The 12,446-nt window shown below is 40.7% G+C and overlaps 1 protein-coding gene across 1 annotated transcript in view; it reads left to right on the forward strand.

The window, feature by feature from the left end:
• The first annotated feature begins 615 nt into the window (after positions 1-615).
• The window catches only part of LOC124716989, a 229,569-nt gene continuing 217,738 nt past the window's right edge, over positions 616-12,446 (forward strand). Inside the window, exon 1 of the mRNA XM_047243616.1 lies at positions 616-646. Coding sequence (XP_047099572.1) covers positions 623-646 — 24 coding nt within the window. The 5' untranslated portion in view covers positions 616-622. The remainder of the gene's footprint in view (positions 647-12,446) is intronic.

The following is a 12,446-nucleotide window of genomic DNA, read 5'->3' on the forward strand; positions in this document are numbered from 1 at the left end:
TTTACGCGCAGTCTGGCCCATTCAAGCCGCTTTTTCCTCATTGCAACAGTTTGAAAAACGCAGCAATACTTCTGACCAGAAATAGCGAACGCCAAATCTCAGTTAACTCAGCGTACTGTCTGAGTCAATAATCGGCAGTGTGAGATCACACAGTTTCTATCCGTTGTCGAAAGGTACCACCACCACCACCAAAAATTACTACGTTTCTGCTTGAAGACGCGTCACTTACAAAAGAACATCATTGCAGTCAAAGGCGTGCAGTACTTTCGAACAGCAATGTGTTTGATTCTCTGCTGCCTTCACTATTCCATCTCTCAAACAGTACAGGTTTATTCAGAGCATTTGTAAATTCCATGAGCGAAGAAGATTTGAAACGTTGCGTGGCGCCTTGTAGCTTGCTGGTGACGCTTCTCCGCCTCCCTCTCGGTTGCAGACTGCCCGCCTGCTGGAGGTCATCGAGGCACGCAGGGCGGGCGACGAGGCGCGAGTGGAGCAGCTGCTGAGCGAGTACCGCGAGCAGCGCCGGCTGTCCCTCGCAGGCGGCAGCGCGGCCGCCGGCAGGCCGGCCACCAGCGGCGCCCCTGGAACCATCAAGCGCAGGCGCATCCAGGGGGCGGCGCGCATGCGCGACTTCTTCTATCCCCAGGTACGGCGGCCATCTTCACTCTGCACGACCGTCCTTTAATAGTACCAGGGGACCTGTGCGAAACTTCCGCACTTTCGTAGTTTGAAATGATGACAATATTTGAATAAGTGTAGTCGCTGGAATAAGGTCTAACAACCCTACCACAACAAAGGTAAAAAATTGTGATCGTAGTGTTGCTCACGCTGCTAAATATTGCATTTTCGGGCAACAACAAAGTTATATTATGTGGCAGTTGTCATTAGAGCACAGTTAATAAGGTCATTTCTTGAAATAATGGATAAACTAGGCACTTACCTTTTCGTGTTTCCCACGCTGGTCTCGTGAACTCATGGCTCAATCGTCGAAAATCTAGGTAGTGATGATTCCAAGCTCGGATGCAAAGAGGCCTAGGTGTTATTCTGCGATATTCAAAAGTTTTATAGATGTGTTTCATAAGCCATTCTTGAAGATTAAACTTTTGCAAGTTAGGACAATGGTGATGTAAAAAAGTAATCAGCACTCCGAATTTAAGTTACACTTCTTTTTTATTACTTTTGTTGCAACATCACTTCACAATATAAAACATACTTGAAAATATCGTCCTCACTGTTAAAGCTCACATTTCATAAACTGACTACAATTTGCGTCTTTTCAACATGACTACCAAGACTTGACTCTCTAATAACCGATTACGCGCCCAAAAATCAGAGTTACAAGTACGTCAAAGGACATAGTGACAAAAGAAAGAATACACATAAGAATAATATCATTGCAATATAAACGTATCAATTTATCAAAGTACCTCGACATTAATGAAATCAAATCTGAATGAATGTTGTCACAGAAATATGTTAACTATTTTACAGAAACACAGAATATTGCTGGTATCGAGAGGTTGAGGTGAGGTGCCGTAATGGTTACGTAATTCAACTACCATTACAAAGGGTAGTTGTGGAAATGAAAAGAAAACTTCTTAAACAATGAACCGAACGACGTAAAACAATAACCATTAACTTCCGATGCTCGCAGTGTATAATTTTCGACTGTAAAATTTACAGTTACCTGTTGTTCAAGAGAAGTTTAAAGAGAAAAACACACATGAAATACAAAGAAGGAAATAAATGCGAAATGTGTAGGTTAGAAGATAGTGTTCGCATCTTATTCGTTATATCCCTAAGGCCACAATAACCCCTAACTGTATTTTGTGACTTTAATTACGCGTTTTATGGAGGCACATTAGGCCATATAGCAATAAGTAAATCACAGTTCAGGGCGACAATAAGAAGTATGTTTGTCGTTTCGGAAAATTATTCATTTAGAAAAGTCAGTTTTAACGTAGGGCAGAGATAATGGACTACTGCAATGGTCACCAGTGATCTCTATACTAAGCGCGTATCGAACTCCAACTGCCCAAGCATGTCGGCCGAAGATGTTCGCATTTCATTTCTGTTCGTATTTCGTTTCTTACCTACTTACATGTTGTTGTTGTTTTTGTGGTCTTCAGTCCTGAGACTGGTTTGATGCAGCTCTCCATGCTACTCTATCCTGTGCAAGCTTCATCTCCCAGTACCTACTGCAACCTACATCCTTCTAAATCTGCTTAGTGTATTGATCTATTGGTCTCCCTCTACGATTTTTACCCTCCACGCTGCCCTCCAATGCTAAATTTATGATCCCTTGATGCCTCAAAACATGTCCTACCAACCGATCCCTTCTTCTAGTCAAGTTGTGCCACAAACTTCTCTTCTCCCCGATCCTATTCAGTACCTCCTCATTAGTTACGTGATCTACCCACCTTATCTTCAGCATTCTTCTCTAGCACCACATTTCGAAAGCTTCTATTCTCTTCTTGTCACTTGTCACTATAATAGCTAAGTCTCTTTTATGTTTAAATTTTCCATAAATAGGAAGTTATAGCGCAAAACATATATACAGTGTCAACTTACAACATGACTGCCATGAAATCTCACGAGAGCGCAAAATGAAAATAATTTTCGATTCTGCTCCCACATCAGCTTATTGTATCGCATGTTGACAATAAGTTCAAAGCCAGGAATAAGTAAAAATTTCTTTATCACGCACAGACGGAAGGAAATTTTTTTGCTCAACTACAACATGGTGGACTATGCAGACAAGAATCTGCAGGCACGCCGTAGTTCCATGCTCTGAGATCAGAGTTCTATATCCAGGTGATACAGAGATAACTAATGGTAACGGTTATTAACTGTGATAATGCTGTAGCTATACAGATTATCCAGTTAATAAGCACTTTAAAGCAACTGAAGTAGTATTTGTAATAAGGCATCCATGATGACCTTTCGTCTATAATAGCTAAGTCTCGATTAAATTTTCCATAAATAGGAAGTTATAGCGCAAAACAGATATACAGTGTCAGAAGCCGGTTAAAAAACCTTTCTAACGGTACTTCATTCATACGTGTACGATTAGTATGTGTTGAGAAAAAGGGAGGTTGACTGACGAAATACAAATCAGTCTGGGACGCCCTGGCGGGTTAAAACTATGTACCAGATTGAGACTTGAACTCGGGACCTATTCCTTTTGTAGGTAAGTGCTCTACCGACCAAGCTACTCAAGCACGACTGATGACCCGTCCTCACACCATTACTTCAGCAAGTGACTCCTCTTCTACCTTCCAGAGTTCAGAGTCTCTATTACGAAACCTGCAAGACTAGCACTCCTGAAAGAAAAGATATTGCGGGGACAAGGCTTAACTACGGCCTGGGGGATGTTTCCAGAACGAAATTTTCGCTGTGGAGCCGAGTGTGCGTTGATACAAAACTTCCTGGCAGCAGGACAACTGCGAAATGTGGAAGGTAGAAGCTGAGGTACCCTGGTGGATGTAAAGCTGCGAGGACAGCTCCTGAGACGTGCTTCGGTAACTCAGTTGATAGAGAGAGCACTTGCCGTGAAAAGCAAAGGTCTTGAGTTAGAGTCTCGGTGCAGCACACAGCCTGCAAGTTTCATATCAGCGCAAGTAGTAAAGGGTACAGCAATCAGTCGCAAATAATGTTTGTTCATCTCCAGATTTCTGTCACTGTGTGGCCATCTCCACTGCAATAAACGTAAGTTGCAACTTTAATACCACTTCTGTATGCACAGTCTCAAGTGTACTACTCATGTCAAAGTTTACGTGAGTGTAAACTCGGGTTAGACGTAAATAGTCTAGTTGGGGCTATGTGTACATGTAAGTGGTTTTAATGTTGTAACTTAAAATTTGCTGCACTGAAGATGACCACACAGTGACAGAAATTTGGGTATGAAATCAACATTATTTGCAACTGTTTGCCGTCTCCTTTGGTACTTGAAATGAATATAGTCGCTGGGCATAACTACTTCCTCAAGGAATGAAAACATAATTTTTTTTCCTTCAGTCGAATCAACCTAAGTTCTCTCATACGAAATATGGACTATGAAAAACGTGCAAGTTCAGTCCAAGAAACAAGGACGTTTGTGGTATCCTGACTAAAATATTTCATAATCGGCATATAGCTGGCAAACCATAGCTTTATTGGGAGATGTAAATTATAATCTCCAAAAATATTTTGTTCAAATGAGAAGGGTGGCGTAAGTTGTTCAAAGTTACTGTAGTGGATCTTTCTTCGGTTCTGGCAGGTAGGCATTAGCTGTCTACAAATTATTACTGCTTACTAGCGTTTACATCCCTGTAGGGTGATGATTTTGTTAAGAGATGGTTCGTAGATGTGGTGACTTCTGTTTTCATTTTGCAGTGCTTTGGGTGTAGAGTATCTCATTCTAAAACTTACGTTTGTCTTTCACACGCATGCTGAATGACGGTCATTGAAGATTAACTAACAAAATTTATGTCAGTTCTGCAGAATTTATTTAAAGTTGTGCATAGTGTTTGTAACCTTTCTTTTCAGTGTCGCCACGGATCATCCCGAGCATGTGATGGAACGTTTTTCTTTTCATCTCACATATTAGTTTTAACACGTAACTGGTACGCCCTAAAACTGTAACGTGTAAGACAAAAGTTTTGAGTATGTTTCGGTAAAACAGAAAACAGCTGGGTGGAATTTAAATATCAAACATGTTACAGACATTAAGACGACAGTGAAGTGCATGAAATGTAAAATGTGAAAAGTGCACTTCTCGAAAGTCCTACACATCAGCTAGAAATACGAAGCCACGCAATTGAAATTTCACATTTAAACACGAAATAGACAATGTTTCAAAGTTCTAAACCAAAAGAAACGTTCAAATTCAACATAAAAATTTCTGCAGGCGTAACTCATGGGGGGGGGGGGGGTGATTCTAACGTTTTCAACTAAATTACTACCTCATTTATAAAATAGTGTAACAATACCAGAGATTGCTACGAAATCGTAGTTTTCATCATTCACGTCGTCGCTAGTGAATTTCATTACGTAGTTGTATTGATCAAAACTACCGAAACAATTTGAACACAATCGCTCTCATTTCCGCGTTTGTCATCGATGTCATTGTCCATTGGTTTGTTTAGCTGGTGGACTCCTTCTTCAGTCGAAAATCCATGGCGGACCCCTCGTCAGTCAAGAGCACACCACACTAACTTTAAATTTCAGAGCGAAACCCATGGGAACTGAAAGCTTCTTAATGCAAGTTCCATGTTCCCAATGGCCCCCCCTCCCCCCCGAAGTATCAATAGTCTTTGGTTTAGAGATGAATGAAAACAATTTGAAGGTCAAAAATTGACTTATGAAATAGATGAAATAGGTAGCGCACTGACAAAGCAAGTTTAACATTAATGATGCCTGGGGCCGCATACGTGCCAGCGAGCGCTGTGATTGGTCGACAAAGATAGTACCGCGCATGCGTAAAAGGTTTCAGCGCATCTACCACCGTGAGCCGGCGCACAAACGACCCTCGTATTGTTGCGAAACAGTCGATCAGAGAAGCCGCATTCTCGGGCAGTAAACTGTGTATGCGTTCGCACTTAGGAACCGCAAAGGCTGCTTGAGAATACGACTTGAAGTAATAATACACAAGGTTTTCACACGAAAAAAAAGGTGATGTATTTGATTTTCACATTTTTATTCAATAATTTTACTCATTATTTTGCACGATTTGATGAAGGGTGGCCGCGCGGACCCCCTAGAAAGAGCCCTGGTTTATAGTATCTGTAATATCATCCTATTTCTTTTTTCCTAAGTATGGTAGTGCAAACCCAAAATACTGGAAATGATGCCAAGAAAAAATAATTTTCGCTGAAAGTACACGGGATCCTTGGGACCCAATCACCTTTATAGAATCAAAACTAGCAAAGAAACGTCTGCAACGAGGTTGTGGGGTAGCAGCCAATCGAATGCTTGCGAAGCACAGGAAGAGGCAGGTCCGTGCTACCACACATACAGCGGCGTTGAAAATAAGAAATTTCTTTTAGGTCCCTAGGACCCAAGTGTACCAATTGCAGGTTAATTTGTCTGGTTCTTCCAATAACTGAAGAAAGAGTGTATCATACCACGTAATTTTCGAGAAAGGTAGAGCTCTTTCACATAAATTCGGCATCTTTTTATGTCAAAAAGCCGCAGTTCAGTACTAGTCTTAAAGCGCAGAAGCGTCGTGGTATCCATCTCGTCTAAGTCGGTTAAAAGTGTTTCTAACCTGCTTATAGGTTCTGACATTGACATTATCTAACTCTCCCCGCAAAAAGCTAATGGAGAAGACCGAACGCACTGTTGCCAAGCGGCAGCCCATGTTATCGGGCGGCATTAGATTGCCGACAAGGAGCACGCAGGGCAACAAGCGAGAGGTGGTAAAAGAGAACTGAACCGATGAAAATAACCGCTTACTAACAAGTGGCAGTTACTGTAATGACCGCTCGTCCGATACTATCAGTTACTAAAATAACTGCCAATAGTGCGTAGCGTTACTGAAGTGCGCCCTATGCTTTCGCATCATCTGATAAGTGATTGAGACCGGGTTATATGCATCATTAAATCCTTAAAATATGCATGCTAAATGCTTAAAAATGCATGAAAAGTGTTGAAATATGCAAGATCAAATAATTAAAAAACATGGTAGTTGCTGCGTGCATTATATCTCAATGTCGAACCTGTGCATATCATTTACGAGGAAGAGCGCCTGCCACGCGAAAAATCGTTACATTTAGAACGCTGATATCATTTTCTGAATACGTTCTGGGAGAGGTTAGGAAGGGGCCGTTTCTGGGATTATTTTCTAAAAATTGGGGACGCATACAGTCTTTCAGGAGTTGTTCCTTCTTTGCTATTGTTGTCAGTAACAAGCGGATGCGATGCGAGTGAGTCGCAGCGAAACAATCGATATGTACAGGACCAACTTCGATATACATCGCACACAGAGGGGCACGCTCAAAAACTCCGTATATTTCACTTAAAAACATAAAATCGTGAATTTTTTTTGAACAGCATTAATTTTTAAGTAATTTCTTTACGTTTTCTTGGGAATACGTCTAGCAATGAGTAGTTCACTAGAATAAATTTATTCGTTAACTAATAGATTCATTTAACGCCAAACCTTGAGTTTCAAGCTTTTTAATAATTGCAGGTATATGGAAAAATGAGTGATAATCACAGCAATGTCTTTTTTATACCGGATTCATTAAAAGCTTCCTTGCACTGGCAAACAGCCAAAGTCTCTGCACTATCGTAGTCGTTTATTAGGGTCTAATGGCCTCGAAATGTTCATTGTAAAACACAGCTTCGACTCGCTAACCCCAATGAGTTACCACTGGTTCGGGATGTAAAGGCACATTTGGTTGTTTTTCTTTGTTGGTCTTGATGCGAGCAGGAGCCTTTAGAAACAATTTATTTGTGGATGAAATCCGTTTATTTACATTCACATACGTGGAACATACTTCTTCAGCAATGCGATGTACTCTATGAGCAAAGCATGTCACATGAATGAAATTGGGATAAAATACTCTGAGGGCTTTTACTGCTTTCACCATATAGCAAGCAGCATCTGAAATACACATGAACACCGTTTCATCTGCAGAAGATTCTGGAAATATTTTTCTAATACCATCATTCACAAACCTGGCGATCGTAGAATGATTAACTTTCTTACATTCTTTGCAGGCCGCTAAATAGGAAGAAGAAAGCTCTTCTTTTAAAGCACCAACAATTAAATTTGCAATGTAACGATCATAAGTGTCTGTTGTTTCGTAAACTGAAATCCTGATGATGCTGCCATTGAGTTTGTTGCATATTTCTTCCAGAACATGTACGTAAATTGTCGGTATGTAATTTTTACGCAATGTTGATTCATCTGGTATATTTGGATTTAAGCAATATTTGCGCAGAAAGCCTTTGAGGATAGGTTTGTAAGTTTGTGAAGAGGAATATTGCTTGCAGTGAATGCTTCACACAGACCCATGTTAAACCGACGTTTTTGGTTACCTTTGGGCAAATCCCAGCTTCTAACGCAACTTGCTGTTGTCAGAAGTTGTTGTCGTGTTCCTTTGTCCTGCATTCCTGCGATATGAAGACTTGTCTTGACGTGCTGGTCTATTTGAATTTTTTTTTTTTGCGCGAAACGTTTTTCTCACAAACTTGACAATATAAAACAATTCCGTTATATGTAAATGTTCCAGGATGGTCAGCTATCCACGAAACGACGTTTCTTTTTTCGGGCGGCATGGCGCACAACACGTTACACATTACACGTCGTAAACACGTTCAACCGTGTACAAGTAAATAGAAAGCTAAACTGAAACGAGCGACTAAAAGCTTGCGTAGTTTGTTGCCGACGGGTTCGGTATGACAACTGAGGGCAGTAACCTGTTCGTGTTCTTCTTCTGAAATGATTTCGCTAGGCAGTGGCCTCTCTGCTAGCGACTGCACGCAGTTCTAGGTCGCGGTCAATCTGACACACATCAAAACTAGACCGAGCTAGAGAACGCCTGTCTAAATTTTTTAAATATTGTAAACATAGAGCTAAAATATGTATCATCACTAGTTTTTAGTTAAAACATGCAATAACCGCTGAAAAGGAGCCAAATATGCAAATGCATATGCAACATGCAAGTGCATGAAGTTACGGATAAATGAACATAGCAGAGAGACTGACCTTCTGTCAGGTATCCTACTCTATAACTCACGGCAACGCGCCATCTGGTCATCGACGTTTGTAATTCTGTTTCATGCTATCTAACTACGTACAGGACCATAAGGAATTCGTTTCATGCTATCTAACTACGTACAGGATACCAGGAATTCGTGCGAATGCGGAATTAGCCGTCCGTAGGTGAGTGTACCTGTAAGTTATTTTATTGTGGAAGGTACTTCTCGCTAATAGTTCTTTTTCTCTAGAAGTTACGGGCTAACACCTAGAGGAAACCTGGAAGTTGATAACTAATATATCCAGAGGGCAGATACTGGAGTTAAACAAATGTTTTCGTAGTATACAGGAATAACCGTCTATCGTCACGGAGTTCCGCACAGTTAATTTCTAATTAACTTCCTGATGAGTTAGAGATCCAAACTTTCAATATAACTCAGAAGCGGATGACAGTGCAATATAATCCGCTTCGTCTGGTGCGTGGTGGAGGGCACTTTGTTTTTCTACCTGTCTGATGTTTAGTACAAATTGATTTTGAACTAGCTTCTCAATGAGCTAAAATCTTCAAACTTTCGCCATAGTTCAGGGGTGGATGCCAATGCAATATTTATTCGCTTTCTTATCTGGTGTGTGGCGTGGGGTAGTTTGTGTGCCACCGTTACTTTACTCTTTTCCCGTTCCATTCGTATCTCGCGGTGATAACAATTGCAAGTAACTGTGACCTCAGACCTCTCTCATTTTTACATTCACGGTCTTATTAGTTGACTCAGATAAAGAGAAGCTGAAATAAAACTAAAATTTGTCAAATGTCTGTTGTGATGTCATCAAAGTGTTTGAAATCGATTGACAAATTTCATATTCACGATGCTAAAAACATAAGTAAAAAAACTTAAGATAACATGTTTTTTTTTAAATTGGACCAATATGTATGAAACAATTTCTCCTAGTCCTCATACAAATTCCTTACCTCATACTGACAGTTCTGAAAATCTGTGCTTCTGAATTTTTAATAGCTGTGACAATATCTGTAAAATTTAAAACTAAGAATGTGTGGCACATGCAATAGGAATGTAAATTGTAGCTGTCATTTAAAAAAAAATCACAACAATTAATGTCATTTGCTGTGCAATAAAACTGTTAGTGACTTAGTTGAACTATTCATTTATTGGCTATTACATGTGCTCCACGTTTTAATTTTTACAAGTATTGTCATACCTACCGAAAATTCTCAAGAACATACTTTCAAGACTATCTGTATTGGAAAATTCCTGACAGATTGAAACTATGAGCCGGACCGAGACTCGAACTCGAGACCTTAGCATTTCCCGAGCAAGTGATCTACCAACCGAGATACCTAAGCACGACTCACGACCCGTCCTCTCAGTTTCAACTCTGCTAGTACCTCGCCTCCTACCTTCCAAACTTCACAGAAGTTCTTCTGTATTGGGTTAGGAATCTGTGTGGGAGACGGAGAAATTATTTCATACTTTCTAGTACTTTTTAAAAAAAAGTGTTGTAAATAATGCTATATGTTAAAGATGCATAGCACTCTGAAGGCTTGGAGAAATGTAATTATGCATTCTCATACTAAAAAATTAAGAACGTGGTAACTGAAGAAATTTTACAGAACTCGAACGATTTTTTAAACCTCAAATTAATCTATATTACCCCACTCTCAATTTTCCCCAAATTGAATGTATCTTTCACTGGAGTAAAACGAATCCATCATTTCACGTCCATTTTTGTGTTGTATTTCATGGTCCTACGCTTATTGCAGTATGTGATTATTGCAGCATGTGAACAGCACCAGAAATTAAGCTTCGAATTTTACTTACAGTATTCTGTTTACATATTAGTTAATACCTGCAAAAACACGTCTTTAAAAATTCACTTCTCATAATTATATGGCAAAATTTCGTGTAATATCTATAGCAGCCTCCAGAATTAATTTCTAATAGAAACCACAATTTGCATACATGAAACACAGATAACCGTTCAAACATCAACTGAAATATAAGGGAAAGGTAATTAGCTAAGTTTATGGCAGATTCAGCCAGTCAGCAATACCCGCAGTTTTAATTTACTGATAAACTACGCACATGGATCCACCCACTTAGTTGTTTAACTGTACTCCAGTCTGGCGAATTCTGTTGTAAAAGAAACAGGCAGTTATACATGGGCGTACCCAGCGAGGGGCAGGGGGAGGCAGCTGCCCCCCCCCCCCCAGAAGATATTCGCAGTTTTTTACTAGTTTACTGTTTTATTTAATAAGAAATGCTGCATGTTTTCTCGGATTGTACAAGTGCATTCTTGTATTTTAAATGTTTATTAAAAGCAGTTTTTCACTGGTTTACTGTTCTATTTAATAAGAAGTGCTGTATGTTGTCTCGAGTCCTTGTTTCCTGAGACTAGTATGACCTGCCCTCCCCCCGCCAAGTTCAGATCCTGGGTACACCCTTGCAGTTATAATTAACTGTTTGAAATAAACGGTATGAAAATATCGGTAACCACGATAACCGATCGTTAGAAATAACCGTTTTGCCCACGTCTACAACTAGCTCTGTTCTCAGCCCCTCTGCTGATCCTGGGGAACCACATTTTACGTAGATGAAAATTGTGATTGACAGATACTTGTGTTGAGGAGCGCTGTTGCCGGCTGCCATACAGCATGGCACGTGCTCTGGTGGCTGACAGTTGAAGCGCGCACACAGAAAGAAAAACAATTTCCAGTGCGCAGCCTGCCCCCTCCCTATGTGTGGAGGCTGCGTCTCCTGGCAGAGCTCAGCAGTAAGTAGTCTGCTGCACGTGTCCACAGAACAGGCAACACAGCGACCACGTAGAGCCCGAGAAACAGCTGCTGTTTGCTGATGCCCAGGCCCAAACAGTAGGCTCACTGAAAAATCTTAGCACAAAGTCATTTTATCAACGTGCTGCACGCATGCAGACTATCTGATAAAGAGGTCATACCATGGTAGAGGATCGCGAACAGCGCAAAATTAGTCAGGTAATCCATAGGTGTGGCATGCATCGTTGGGGAGGTGTAGCAACAAAGTGACAACCAATCGGCGGCGAGACCGCTCTCTGTTAGTCTGATCCACGAACGATGGCGGGTCGCGCATGTCGGGGCACGGACGGGGATTGCAGCGCTGGCGATTCCAAGCGGCAGTTGCGGTACGCGGATGCGCGTGCTTTGCGCGTGGAAGAAAGCGTATAATCGTGCAAATTATGTCTTTTGCTTCTTTACGCAGAATTTATTGCTTTCTACCACCATCAGCGATGGCAGCTCGCAACAAATGGAATGGAAATTATCAAAATAACTCAATACGATCACGTTTAATGTTCGTATTAGCTACGGCATTCACAATAAGGCGCTCAGAACACCACTGAAAGATCGTTGGCTGTCGACCAGTGCGTGACATAAGTGCACGGAAAAAGCCTAAACTCGGCAGCTATCGTCCATGACTGCAACTACAGCAAAAATTAAACTGTGTGGACCGTAGACTTCGTTGTTAATAACATTACTCTTTACAGTACCACTTGTCAATCGGCTTAGGGCTGTTCTGTTTCACTACGACTGATTAACTGGGCAGATTAATAGCTTTACCGTACTTTTACAGTAGTTGATCCAGTACTCACATTTTACTCTGAAAACATCAGATAATTTTAAAGTCTACTGTAGACAGTCATGGGTAGGAATTTAAAGTTTGCTTAATTTTGATTGTTCAACTGAAACCATTATCTTCGACTAATATAATTAGCA

The sequence above is a fragment of the Schistocerca piceifrons genome, chromosome 1, assembly GCF_021461385.2.
Source record: "Schistocerca piceifrons isolate TAMUIC-IGC-003096 chromosome 1, iqSchPice1.1, whole genome shotgun sequence".
Lineage (NCBI taxonomy): Eukaryota > Metazoa > Arthropoda > Insecta > Orthoptera > Acrididae > Schistocerca > Schistocerca piceifrons.